The sequence below is a fragment of the Asterias rubens genome, chromosome 19 (assembly GCF_902459465.1).
Source record: "Asterias rubens chromosome 19, eAstRub1.3, whole genome shotgun sequence".
Taxonomy (NCBI): Eukaryota; Metazoa; Echinodermata; class Asteroidea; order Forcipulatida; family Asteriidae; genus Asterias; species Asterias rubens.
The window spans coordinates 363,846-378,808 of record NC_047080.1 but is presented as its reverse complement, the minus strand read 5'-3'; the positions used below and the strand labels follow the sequence as shown (position 1 = coordinate 378,808).

Here is a 14,963-nt window from a genome sequence, read left to right as displayed (position 1 = left end):
GAACTTTTTTTAAATATAAGGCATTCTGAACCCAAAATACTACTGTAGACATCTCAAGATTTTCCTTCGACCATACAAAGTGACATGTGTACTTACTTCAGCCATCTGTTTAGCAGCCTCTGCAGTCACTTTCGCTGCCTCAGCCTGCGACTCAATCAGACGGCGAGTGGTGTCACTCCTAGCATCGGTCGCCTCTCGGCGAGCCTGAGCCAAGACTCTCTCTGCATCAGAAGCCGTCTCAACAGCTCTCTGCCTCACAACCTCGAGTTGTTTGTTTGCCTCTTCCACTTCCTGTCTCGCCTTCAATGACAGCAACTGTATCTCTCGTTCATGGTCTCGCTGCCGTGCCTGGAGAACCCGAGCTAACGACACGCTCTCCTGCTGGGCCAGGGAGACATGGCGAGTACGTTCCATCTCAGAAATCTGTCTCACTGACTCCTCTAGAGACTCCAAGAGGTTGAGCTCCGAGGCCATCTTCAGACTCAGGGCAGCTGGGGAGAACTGGCCAGGAAGAGGCGGCTTGCCTGATGTGGAAGGCTGCAGGAACAAAATACAGATTATTGGCTGAATGTTTCAGATGTAAAATTTTCTTTAAATAACAAAAAGAAGAGAGTTTGTTGTTCTTCTGTCTTGGGACTGTCTTAATTTAATCAAAGGTTCTACTTTTGAGGGTAACTCTACATCTCAAAAAACATCTCAGCACAGAATGAATGAATACAACCATAAGAGTTGAAGCTTTTATAATTAGAATCATTTCTCCATTTACCCTTTGATCAAGCCCACTTCTTGACGTCTTCCTCTCCGCTCCTCTATCGCCGTTCATCTCAACAGACGACCCGCTGCTCACCGGCTTCAGGAGGATCGATCCATCCTTGGTGTGCATCGATTTGGAAGACGCAGAACCCTGGTTTCTTGAAGATCGAGACTTAGACTTTGAGCGGCTCTTACTGCCGGACGTCTTACTTCCACCTGATGAATTACCTGATTGATTCTCAGCGACTGGTGAGCGAGACAGAGAACCCGACGAGACGGTACTATCGGGACTGGAGGGTGTCTTTGAGCCAAGGGAAGCTGTTGGACTCAGGAGGGATGGAGAGGAGCGCTGATCTGAGAGACTCTTGTTGTTGAAGGACGGTTTGGGGCTCGGAGTACGGGAGACACGCCTACGCTGGTGGGAATCGTCTCCGGAACTGTTGGTAAACAAAAAAACAAATGCACCACTCAAAATTACAATGATAATTGAAAAATGAAACAAAGTAAGACTATTTGATAGCCAATTTGGTTGAAATTAGAATTTTGGTGAAACTTTGTGCATTTTTGTCTGTATAAATGTTTCACAGGTACACTACCTTTTGATGTTATAGAGAACTAAGGAAATAGTTTACCTTCCAAAGCTTTCATTGGGAGACATATCCAATGTGTTGTCGTCCATCTTTCTGCTCCGTGTCTGCTCATTGACCTCTGACCTGGATGACCTTGATGACCTCTTGTGACTGCTGGCTGTCCTGTAGCTTGACTTGCTACTAGGGGAAGTTGTTGAAGAGTTACTCTACAAATAAAAACAAAAATAAAAATAGGGTAAAAATAACTAGCAATATTTTCTGCTGAAGCAGCTCTATGAAATTGGGCCCTGAACTGGTGTTGGATGCCCCTTAGACTACTCCGAGGAAAACTTTGTTACCTTGAATCTGGTCTTTGACTTGCTACTGCTTGAGAAGTCCTCAATGTAAGGTGAAGCCTCCTCCTGTTTGGTCTTCGGTGGTTTGGATGATGCGCTTGACGCTCCAGTAAAATCATCATTGTAGGAGTAACCAATAGGAGAGCCTTTAGGTGATGGGATGGCATCAGGAAGTTGACCATAAAGAACGGCTACAAAAGTAGAAAACAACAAAAATGTATATATTAACAATAAATATCATCAAATAGGGCCTTTATCTATTATTGTCAAAGATGCTTCATAATAAGCCCATTTTCAGACATACAACTTTAATATACCAAAAAGAGGAAACTGTATGTGGAACCCAACACTTTGTACATTCCTTCACATTCCTTCAAAGTGAAATGATTCTCAAAATTGCTTATACTATCGGAAGCTGCTGTACTTCTAACCAATCAAGTTTTGTCTCCATTAAATTAAAGTCAAAACCAAACAAATACCTTCTCTTAAAGTCAAGACTAATCTCACAAGGTCACAAGGTCATTGACCTACATATTCTAACTCACCCCTGTTGGCATTCTGATACTTCCTAGTGAAGATATTAATCACGCTGAGTCCATCAGCGAGGCTTTCCTTCCATCGATCTGCCGTCGCCCCCAGCAGGCTGGTCGGTCGAGTCAACGGAGCATCGCTCCCATAGACCTCCTCCTGGCTGGTACCCGGTGGGGAGGACTGGCACACATGACTGTGTGTGGTTGGCAGACTCTTGAACGTCGGCATGTAATCAGGTGCATCATCACTGAGTGGTCCCTCACTGAGAGATGCATCATCTTCTTGAACACCCCTACCACTGAATGGACCAGCCCTGTCTGCACTTGACACATGGACCTGAAAAACAATCAAGCAAGAATGGAATTTCAATCACTCTGAATATAACACACTAGAAGACCTAAAAGCTCAATAAAAAATGTGCTAACCAGAATAAGGTTACCAGCCAATCTACAATGTTACATCTACAATTTGTGACTGGTATCCTGCTCATTTCTGCTTAGCGGACAGTTTTTAGGCAGTATTTTCTGCATGAGCAGCTCTATCAAATTGTGCCCGGGTCATGTTACCTTTGTCGACGCCATAATAGGTTTAAAAAATCAAGTCATTCAAATAATTCTTTATAAAAGAATTTACCAAACAGCAAATTTCTGTAGTGCTGCTTAATATATCGTGAAGGGACCAATGATTAAAGAATCAAAATGACTTATCAGTCAGGCGTAAACCTGGATTACCGCTCTGAGATGTATTACAAGATGACTGAAACAGACATCTTCGTGCTCCACTAATTTGCGGATGAGTCATTCGATAAATGCAAATTGTACATATATGGAATTGGAATTCTTTCTCCATTCCATTGGGTATCTATACAGGCCAAGTTGTAATTTCCAATTGGTAATGGGCACCGATGTTTGTGAATCCTACTGTCTGTGTGGAGATTACCCAGTGCCCTCAATCAATTCAAGTACAAGAAATGGCGATTATGATGATCATTGCAAATATTTGTTTCGATCTTTTTTTTTTTTTTTTTTATGTATATTTATTTTCATCACACTGATCTACCTCGACACATCCTCTGCCTAATTGACCTTTTCAAAATACAGCATTCGCTTTTATTAAATGTTCACAGAGATTGTAAGCTTCAAGGTTTTTCAGGGTTTCAAGTGTTCAATCTCAAAATACCTCAAGTTACTGCTTATTTATTGCTGCATTTCTCCCTTACATTCTATTTTCTTATCGAATAGTTATAAAAATGACTATTAAAACCATCTATAACCACCAGAGAAATTCTCAAAACAAAATATGATTTCAACATACCTCTGGTATGGCATCTGGAGCCCTTCTCCTCACACTTTCACCAAGAGTTCTTCCTGAGGGTAGACTCCAATGAAGACTCTGCCGTACGCTGTGACCACGGAACGCTGCTTGGATCTTTGTTGCTGCTTGGTCTTGGTGATGGACAGCATGGGCGTGTTGAGCCTGGGTTGACAGATTGGATGTACCTGCAATGGTTGAAGGTTGTTACAGTTGGTGGTTTAAGAATATAGTGGGATTCGAACACATAACCCGCTAAATGTCAAAGAGCTGCTTATTTTAGTATTTCATTTGCTAAAAACCACGACACTCTTGGTAAGAGGCAACAAGAAGAAAACATCTGAGATGAAAATAACTCAGTGGAGTTGAAGGTAGGAATTGTTATTCCTTTAAAAACAGTCTAGATTGTAGGATGAATCTAATCACTGGCACTAATAATACAAATAACAATGAACACTTGTAAAGCAACAGTATCCGTCAAGCATTACGCTCATGGCAAATTAAACCAAAACAAACAATTTAAACAGAAAATTGATTAGCAAACAGTGGAAAAATGTAAGAAATAGAACAAATCTTACCAGGCAATGATCCAGTGAAGACTCTTTGATTGTAGTCATTGCCGACCATGCGCTGGTAACGGCTAGCTTTCATAGTGCTATCATCCTCCCACGCTGGCGATTCAATAGCACTTCCACTAAAGTGTACAGCCCGGCTTGGGGTGGCTGTTTTATTGCCAGCGGGATATGCCCATCTTCCTGCTTCCCCTGGAGAAGTAGCAACTGGTGAGTGGATGTCCACGGTTAGTTTCCTGACTTCATTGTCTATTTTGCCTTGCAGGGCTGCTGCTGTGGCTTTGAGGGCCTGGATCCTGTCTGATCTGCTACGAGCCACTGTTGAGATTCCAGAGGGTGCCGATTTAGATGCTGGTGGAGGATGTGCATTATTCTTGAGACCTTTGGTGGAAAAGAATATTTGTTACAACAAAATCACAGAAAATTAACATCAGGGACCAATCTCATGGAGCTGCTTTAGAAAAAAATAATGCCAAAACACTTGTCTGCTGAACAGAAATGAACAGGATACCAATCACAACCTGTGTGATATTGTAGTTTGGCTGTGACCATATTCTGGCTAGCACAATGCTGTTGTGTTTAGCTACTTTTTGTACTTTAAAGAAACTCTGATTTCATTTGTACAAATAACAGACAAAAATTTCTTCTGTTTTCTTCTAAAACTGTTACATCACTTTTTGTCTTGCATAAATTTACCTTGTCCGACCCCTGCAGGCTGTCTAACCTCTGCCCTTTGACCTGGGTCACTCTGGAGTATCTGACCTCCGTCTGACATACCACTAGCCATCTGTGTAACCACCACCCCTATGGGTGAGGACTGCCGGGGTGGTTGGCCATGACCCTCCGCTAGATCGCTCAGTCTACCGAGGTGATCAAGTTGTGGCGGTGGCTGAATGATGTGTTCTGATGGGCTGTGTGGAGCATCACTCGGTAGGTTGGACTGGACGCTGCTGTCACTGCTTGAGGTACTCCAAATATTTTTGTTCTCTTTGTCTGAGCTCGTCACATCAATCTTAAAAAAAAAAAAAAAAGCCAAATAATAATAGACATGCCCAGCCGTATCTGGTGATGAACCAAAAACTTTCACATTTTTAAATGATTGTGGGTTGAATTATGAAAAAATCAGTTGTTTACGACAACCAAATTTTTTAATATGGAATTGAATCATAAATTAAACAAAAACTTTCTTGACAGATTTTAACAACTGGGCCCAATTTTATAGAGCTGCTTAGCACAACAAAATAACGCTTACCAGAATAAGGTTGCCAGCCCAAACACCATGTCACATGTACAATTTGAGACTGGTATTCTGCGTAATTTTGCTTAGCAGCTCTATAAAACTGGGCCCTGATGAGTACTATGGGCAACATGTTAACAGAATCTTGAATTGCATCTACCTTTTTCCCTTCTTGTCTGAATGGATGATGCCTTGGTAGAGGGTCATATCCATTCATCTGACCTCCTGCCTGTCCAACTGGCCCCTTGGAGAAAGTCTCACCAAGCTGACTATTTGTTGCATCTCGAGTCCGCTGGCAAGTTCGAACGCTTTCCTTTTGCTTCTTGCTCAGTTCACGGAGTTGCTCTTGTTTGCGATCCTGCGCAAGTTTCCGCTCTTTCTTCTCCTCCTGAAGTTTCCGTCGGCGGTCGGCTTTCTGCTTGGCCATGTACCTGCGGACATTGTCAGTGTCATAGTGTCGGACTCTCTCAGCTGGAAACTCTGGATCCTGTTGAGGTGCTTTGGCAGATTTGTTATTTTTGAAGGACTTGGGCGGTTGCTGAGATTCTCTTTTCCTTCTTTGCTTCTCTGGTTGTTCATCCTCGCTGTCAGAGGGACTTAGGTTCAGGTCCTCCAGGACATTCTTGGCTTCTGATGGAAGGTTAACCATGTCTAGGGACAGGCCAGGTTGATCATCTTTAATCTCCTCAATGACTTCCTCAGGTTCAAGAGGATGATCAGATAACTCGGCATCAGAGACGTCATCCTTAGTTTTCACTTCAGTGCCAAGATCTAGAGATCTTGGAGAGGTTGGCTCCTCAGTGTCATGAGTTGGGGGTGAGTGAGGAGGCGGGGATTTGGGGACACCAACGGGTTTCTCTGGAGGTCCAAGAATTTTCAGGACTGTCTTCTGCCCATCCCGCCAGGAAGTTGTTGAGATGATGTCCTTGCGTTCTGGGCGTTTGGGTCTTCTCTCTGATGTCTTTGATGCTTTATGAACCTTGCGGACGGTCCTACTTGGTTTACTGTTTTGCTCTGGCCGATTCTGAACATGGAGTGCCAGACTTGGCTTCAAAGCTCGATCTGCCGCATTCCGAACATTCTGGCTGACAATTCTATTTCTATGCGACTGGCTCTTCGTGCTGGTTTTCTGGAGAAGGAGATTCTCCTCTGTCATGATCTTTCCGTCTGGCATTTTAAAACGCGTCTCCACCTCACTGAAGCCTCTGTACGCAGGAGCAGCAGGGGCCGCAGCGACCTTCCGAATGGTACTTTTCCCAGCAGGGACGGAAAACTCAGTGAAGGCATTCTGTCCGCCATCAGGGTCTTGTAAGACGACAGGGTCAGCTTCTCGATGCCAAACCCTGTCAAGGCCATCCTCCTTGACGGTGACAGCGGCTTTTTGCTCTTCCACCTTCTCTCGAAGTCTGTCCATGTGGCTGGATGCACTGCCTCCGGCTGCTAGTTTCCGACTTGCTCTGATTCTCTGACGCACCGCCTCACTTTGTCTGAGCTCAGCATCATTTTGCTCTTGCCTGTTGGATAACTTGTCCATGGGCTGCGTACCGTATATCCTTTCATACGCGGGTACATAATCCTCTCTAAATTCATAGTTCCTTTGATTCTTCTCTTTCTCAGAGGGCTGTTGACTCGACGGCAGATCGTTCAAGACTCGAATCGCTGTGCTGTTATCGACAGACAGGTTTGCCGAACCCCTACTCAAGATTTCCTGACTTGATGGAGACGGCGCATTCCCTTTTGGTGAAGTCCTCCTCTCGAAGCTTTCCAAATGAGATGAACCATTGGTCCAGTTTCTATCGGCTGGGATGTCATCATACATGTAGTTCCCCCTTCTAGGAGGAGACGACCGTATTGTCTTGCCGTCATAGGAAGATGATTTGAGAGTATGCGACAAGGACTTCAGCTGGTTTTCAAGCCTCTGAATCTGGGTGTTATCGATACTTCGTGATGGACTCAAGGAATTGGGATTCCTCGTCGGATCCCTGTCATTTCTTGGCGGGGAAAGAGCTGGATGAAGTGATGGTTTGTTCCACTCAAAATTATCTAGAAATAGCAACAGAAGAAAAAGACACTTTACCACTCTGTCACAAAGACAACTATTTTATTGCAATGTAATGTGGTTTAAAAGTGATGTGATTTGTTTTTAAAAGGAAGTCAGCCAATTATATTGGGTAAGGTGTTTAAGTTTACAAAATATAAGGATGATTTCTCACCAACGATTGTTACTCTTTTCCGTGCTCTGTCTTTGCCGTACTTTGCTCGGCTACCCCTGTTCTGTGAAACCTATTTCAAGAAATGAAGCAACAAATTTGATAATTAAAATTAAATTAAATATACACAAGAGCTCATTGAGGAAATCAGAAAATATCTAATACTGCTCACAACATTAGACCATCGACTATTTTTTTGTAAAGGAAAAAAGTATCTTTATTTTATTGAGATCAGTAGTTTAATTTTTTAAACAGACCTTCTTTTCTAAACCATAGAGCCAAATTTTATCTAAGAGACGACAACAATTTATGAAATGGCCAAAGACTGTCTTCATGTTTTGCACCATACAATACATGTAGCTCTAAAAAGTAAAAATTTGCATACACTTATAAAGAGACCAGACTATTTTGTGGGAATGGGCATGGGGGTTAGTACTACTCAATATCACAAAACCATACACAAGGTCATTTTCAATCAAAAGTTTTACTCGCTGTGAACTGAAAAATTGAACAAAATCTTACCTGACTGTGTTGCATGCCACCGAATTCTACCGATGGTACCCTGTCGACTGGTACCCGCACAGATCCAAGATCCTCTCTGCCGTCTAGGTATCGCTTGTAGGCGGGACTCAACACCCCTCTGGGATCCTGGTCCATATTAAAAGAGCCTGGATTGTAGGTCTCCGCTTCCTCTAGCCTGGCCTCTGCCCTTTGGAGCTGGAAACAAAAAACAAGCACCATTGGGATTATGCTGTGTGTGACGCCAACAATCTTCTGACTTCTTCATGGTCAAGATACTGTCTGACAGCAATACAACACAACTATTTCCATCGAAAAACAAAGTGATACCATGCACTCTTAAAGGCCCCGGACACTTTTGGTAATTACTCAAAATATTGATTACAAGCAACTGAGAGCTGTTGATTGTATAAAACAGTGTGAGTAACATAGTTTTTTCTGGAACTCTCTACCACTTAATCTTCGATCTTGTGTTTGTACCGCAAAATTCAAGTCTCTTCTCAAAACTTATCTTATGTCACAGGTTTTCAATGACTAATTTTGTTGTGTCTGTTTTTTTCTTTGTGTTTTGTTTTTGTTTTGTTTTGGTTTTACTGCGCCTTGAACACCCAGCAGGGTGGATATGTGCGCATTACAAGTCTTATTATTATTATTATTATTATTATTATTATTATTAATATTTGAACTGAAATAGACTTCAGGCCTGATACCTTTCCCAGGCATCTGAAAGCACACAGTGTTGTGCAACAAGGGTGTTTTTCTCTTTCATTAATATTTTCTTGCATCTTAGATGACCAATTGAGCCAAAGTTCTCACGTCTTGTTATTTAATGCTCATGACATGTATGAATTAGGATACATCAAGTGAGAATACTGATCTTTGACAATTACCAAAAGTGTCAAGTGCCTTTAAGCAGGGGATAGACTTTAAGACTGACTCATCCCACCATAGTGGATGGGATAAAATACATGACATATCTTATAATCACCCAAACTGGATGAAGTTAAAAAGCAGGTGCTTCTTGGCCCCTTGGTTTAGGAATAACAGAGCAGATGTGGCGGAAAGATAAGAAGTAGAGGCATATACTGACAGATGACGCTTTGAATTCGCAGTGATATTAATAAAGTAGTACTGGCATTGTTGTTTTTTGATGGCAGAAACTCTGTTTTACAGTCAACTGCCTCTATGCTTTTTTTTGAAAGGCCAAAAGCATTGAGGCATTTTCTCATTGGTCAAGGGCACCCTATGGGAAAATTGTAAATTGTAGGGGGCATGAAATTGTAAATTGTAGGGGGCATAGAGGCAATCGCCTCCGTTGCCACTATGAAGTATCAAGCCTGCAGTCATTTGATTATCGAATACACTTGTATTTATAAATGGAAATCCAAAAATAAGTTTCATTCAGGAAATGAAAGTTTAACAAATAGTAGTTGAAAGTTAATTATTGTGGAACATAAATATCAGGCCTGAATTGATTGGAGGTCACGGCCTTTGTTGCCCTGGTCTTGGCCTTTGAAATTGAATGATTTTTTTGTAATTTTATAATTGAAAAAACTTACCGCATTATTCGCTTCAGCATGGTTGTTCCACGCTGTTGTCAGCTCTGAAGGTAATGAAAAAACACAATCATGAACGGAAATATTAAATCAATACCCTTACAACCTAGTCCCATTCAAACCAATTGGCTTCAGAGGACTGATAACAAATTAACAATGTTAACTTTCATTCATTTTAATCTTGCTCCCCCCAACAAAAATCCATTTGTCAACCCAACAACCCAGATTTTTTATTTCAAAAACTGTTGCTTTCATCCAATGTAGTTTTTTTTTTCAGTCAAATTTTATATCGTTCTACTAAAAAGACATTTTTATGCATTTAGTGTGCACAAAACTTGTTTAGTCTTAATATTTCGCTAGGCAAAAATTGCTGGACGAAATCATTGTGTGGATCATGAAATTAGATTAGGGCAAGATTGGATCTTGAGTTACCATGTGGTATTGAGTTTTGTTTAGACTCTTTCCTCTACTGGCCGTGCATGGATAGCTTACATTGTTTGAGCATTGAGGGTTATATTGAATTACAGCGAGGAATGATCCTACATTACATCAGAATTAATGGTTTAAACAGGAACTTGTCAATTGATACTACAAGGCTTGAACCTGTATGGACCAAACCAGTCCTGATAATGTATGTGACTAATGCTTCAGGACTTCAATAAATGGAACAAACATTCCACTACAGACCAGTAGAGCTTCATACTTGTAACTCAGGGACCTGATGGGAGGGGGACCATTGGTGCTCAGAACATAACCCTAACTTGTAACTCAGGGACCTGATGGGAGGGGGGACCATTGGTGCTCAGAACATAACCCTAACTTGTAACTCAGGGACCTGATGGGAGGGGGGACCATTGTGCTCAGAACATAACCCTAACTTGTAACTCAGGGACCTGATGGGAGGGGGGACCATTGGTGCTCAGAACATAACCCTAACTTGTAACTCAGGGACCTGATGGGAGGGGGGACCATTGGTGCTCAGAACATAACCCTAACTTGTAACTCAGGGACCTGATGGGAGGGGGGACCATTGGTGCTCAGAACATAACCCTAACTTGTAACTCAGGGACCTGATGGGAGGGGGGACCATTTGTGCTCAGAACATAACCCTAACTTGTAACTCAGGGACCTGATGGGAGGGGGGACCATTGGTGCTCAGAACATAACTCTAACTTGTAACTCAGGGACCTGATGGGAGGGGGGACCATTGGTGCTCAGAACATAACCCTAACTTGTAACTCAGGGACCTGATGGGAGGGGGGACCATTGGTGCTCAGAACATTTGATGGAATGATATCACTATCATTGTTGTTTATGTACGTCACTTTCTGCCAATCCTACATGTAACACATCATAATTTGGCAGTCCCAACTGGAACATTCAAGTTGTGACCGGTCCCAAATTTACTTTGAATCAATGGTAATACACATTTGCAAGTAACGATCCACAATGAATGAAGGCCCTACATATACACTGTCATGTGCTTGTGTACCAGCAACTTTGCCAGTAATTATTGAAATAATAGGGCCTATCATGTGACCTAGTAGGCAAAGAGCCTCCACCATAAACTATAGACTTACAACGCTGTACAAATGTACTTAGGACACCTCATTGGACAATTACTGGCTGCGTACATGTACATGTACTTATGTAAACACACTCAGAGTAGTTTTAATTTTAATTTCTCCAGGGACTCTCTGCAGCATGTCCAGGGTATTAATCAAATATCATGTAGATCTGGGACAATACACTTTTGCAATTATTAGAGCTAACTGCCCATACTTGTACACATCTACCATACTTTTTGTTTTGTTGGTGTTTTTTAATTAACATTGCACTGTAAAATATGTTGTATTGTTGGTGTTCTGCCAATTTGTTCATTGTAATGAAAAAAAAGGGAACTTATGTTTACTGGTAACATTGACAAAATTTTCATATGACCTAAAATCTGTATCCTGCAAAACATTTAAAGCTAAAAAATGTATCAATTTGGTTAATGCTGTCTTGCTACTTACATGTAGAACTTAGTACGCACATTTAAGTGGTCCACACTTGTTTTAAATAACTCAGACCTAATAAAACTATGCATTTTAGATGCAACCCTCACTGTGAGTATGGACTATTCCATTCCTATTCGCTTTATCAAACCCAAAAGATGAGCTGAAAAAATGCTTCAGGGTGAAAAGGTAACAATAATTGTCAAAGCTCTTATAAAATTTGTGTTAATTTCCTATCTTTCTTGCACTTTTACACAGCATGGTTTTTCTTCAACTGCTGACCAGGCATTCTAACATGTAGTCCTACACAATGTACGTGTACATGTAGTGTGTTTGGTCCTTGAAGAAATGAGAAACTTATTTTTAGCACAAGGGCTGACCTACTCTTGTTCTACATTATGATGTAGGGTTTCAGGCCTATATGCTTCGTTTTTAAAAGGGCAAGGGCACCAAGGAGTTTTCTCCTATGATGAGGAAATTTTAAATTTCTACTGGAGCATAAAAGGGGACCACTGCAATAAGCAGGGGGCAGAGGAGATCGCCTTCATTGCCTCCATGAAGTATCAGGCCTGCGGTTTAATTAGACCTTCCATTCATGCTATTTAATCACAGGGTTTTTTCCCCTGAAATATACGAGAGCCAGACAAAAATTGGAAATCAGACTAAAGTGGGTAGAATATCATGCCTGATACAGAGACAGTGAGTGGACTTATCTTTACCCATCACACAGTTTGAGACAATCAAGATGATGTGTCAGCTCAAAGAGAATGCATCTGGACTATCCTACATGTTGTATTTAAGGTGTACAGTACACTATACCATATAACTTGCTCTATGCTTATTTAACTGTGTATGCTATACATTTTATATATACAGTTAATTTCATGCACAGTTGTTACAGTAAAGCCTGGTTCTCATCCAGTTTCAATGAGCTGCTTCATGGTAGCAGGTATTATTAACAGTCTTCTGCTTATAAATGTACACTGTAGCATAAATGAGCAGGAAATAATTATGTCACTTGTACATTATGGAGTAGTACAGTGTACATGTTACTTAAGTTGGTTCCCTTATTCTGCTAAGCCCATTTTATTGTGCATAGCTACTTTATGTGCTCAGTGAAAGTGGACCCAGATGCATAGTGTAGTGTCAAAGGCTTCATTGTTTCTTAAAGACACTATTATTTGCATCATCTTCCTACATGTGTCACATGATGCAGTACAGAGAACAAGTCTACAATGTAGTAAGTTGCATACAAAATGTGCACACTCAATCTGAGAAATTTTGACATTCGGTTCATTAAATTACTGTAGCGTTAATTCGGACGTGTTATTTCAAGAACGTAGGAAGTAGGAAGAGGTTCCTGCCACCCTCGACCAAAGATCTTCACCATCTGGCCATGAATTAATATTAAAATATAAAAACCAGTACAGAAGAACTATACATCAGTATATTTCTGGATACATGTACATCTCATAATCAGGAAGGATTGACGCAGCTGACAATTTTGTTTAATATTACGCATTGATTATGAAGATGAGAAAAACAAATGCACTGACTCGACACTGAACATAAACCAGGCAGCTATATATTACACAGCATGAAGACACTGCAATACATCAAACACATTGTACATAGTACATCCCCTTAACTCATCATCAAATTAACTCCAGGATGTTTTTCTCTCTATTACTGTAGTTAGTGCAGAAACATGCAAAGGTATCGCCATGAGGTACGTGTAGTTTGTTATGTATCCCCCAAGCTACATACAACCTACGTATTTTATGTGATAAAAACAGCTGCTAAATGGAGCCTTATCACAGCCTAATGCACTCAAGGGTGATATTGTGTGTACTGCGTAGACTTATCAATTACTCAGAATTGACTCAAATTTATTGAATTTTCAGCTTGTTTTCTCACCAATTGGGGCTATATTTGGATGAACAGTAGCAGGGCCCCTCGATAAATAATACTGGACTGCAGATCAGTGATTTTAGCGTCGGGCCAGTTTAACCCATGACATAACAAGTATGGGCTATTTAAATATATATATATATATGGGATAATTGAAACAAAAAGGAGCTCCAAAATATGCAGTGTACGGTGACTTTATGCATTGCATGTTTAGTACATTAAATGGACTTTTCATCCAAGTTATTTCCTAAATTAATTAACAACGTATGCAAATTTACAGTTAATTGCTCCAAAATTGATTGATGACACACGTCACTGCCTTTTAAGTGTCCAACGCCAGTTTCATATTGAGAGTAATGACATACAGATTGTGCATTAAAACTAGGTACAGCCGAGGACTAGTAAGTTTAGATGATTAAGTACATGGTGCACAACTGACTTTTGCAAAAAGGGAAAAGATCTGTCACTTTTACTCTAATCTTCTTATTTTTCAGGGGAAAAAATTATGTCAAACAAACCTCTGTCGTTTCATGAAACAATCAAATTTGTTAATTTGTTAGCTTTGGTACACAGAAATCAACCCAGTAAAAAAATAATCTTGGAAAATGATTTGACCCTGTCTCATCTCCCGAATGTACGTGCACTTCAAAACATTCACAACTTCCTCATTTTTGTAAGTCAAGATTCTCTGGAACCTGGAAGTAGGGCCACTGATTTTCCATTTCAGAAAAGTGCAAATTCCGTTTGGCAAAAACATGTTTTTTTAATTAGATAAAAGGTTGTTTAATACCCAGGGACACACTTATAAAAATCAATTTGAGATAAGTTGCACTGTTGACTTCGTAAAATGTTCATTTGAACTGACAAATTTCAAAAAAATACTTTTTTTTATAATTGTGGATTATTTTGTATACTGCTGTTCTAAAAAGGTTGCACTGTGACTGCAATATCAATGCACATCAGCCCTGATACTTCACGACGGCAACGACGGCAATTGCCGTCGTTGCCCCTACCGATTGCCGCAATGCCCTTCAAAAAAACAATTTTTCACGGCAATGATTGACGTGCCCTTTTCTCATCATTGCCGCCGTGCCCTTCGTCCCGAAAACAAATTATATTCAACGTTGTCAAAGTTCGAAAATAAGCCAAAAAGTCCCGATGTCTGTGTAAATTTCACGCAACGAAATATACCCCAATTTCACGCACGTAAGGCACAACAGCAGATTTCAGGCCCGTTAGTCGTTGTTCTTTGCGTGCGACAAAAAAATACTCGAAACATCGAACGCTAGAGGGCGTTTCGGAACAGAGCGATAGCGTGAGATTAAACGCCCTCTAGTGGTAAAATTACGCGAACCAACGCTAAACGCCTTGAGAAAAAGACTTGACGTGTCTTTGCATGCTGGGATAGTGGTTTTCCCCATGCTTGGTACATGTGATGTAC

General features: G+C 40.9%; 1 protein-coding gene across 1 annotated transcript in view; it reads right to left on the bottom strand.

Moving 5' to 3' along the window:
* The window catches only part of LOC117302945 (centrosome-associated protein 350-like), a 33,543-nt gene that overhangs the window by 10,717 nt on the left and 7,863 nt on the right, over positions 1-14,963 (bottom strand). The window contains exons 3-14 of the mRNA XM_033786943.1: positions 9,618-9,661; positions 8,062-8,256; positions 7,543-7,612; positions 5,490-7,372; positions 4,789-5,104; positions 4,099-4,473; positions 3,524-3,708; positions 2,224-2,545; positions 1,682-1,869; positions 1,386-1,549; positions 767-1,190; positions 97-537 (exon numbers count right to left, since the gene is read on the bottom strand). Coding sequence (XP_033642834.1) covers positions 97-537; positions 767-1,190; positions 1,386-1,549; positions 1,682-1,869; positions 2,224-2,545; positions 3,524-3,708; positions 4,099-4,473; positions 4,789-5,104; positions 5,490-7,372; positions 7,543-7,612; positions 8,062-8,256; positions 9,618-9,661 — 4,607 coding nt within the window. The remainder of the gene's footprint in view (positions 1-96; positions 538-766; positions 1,191-1,385; positions 1,550-1,681; positions 1,870-2,223; positions 2,546-3,523; positions 3,709-4,098; positions 4,474-4,788; positions 5,105-5,489; positions 7,373-7,542; positions 7,613-8,061; positions 8,257-9,617; positions 9,662-14,963) is intronic.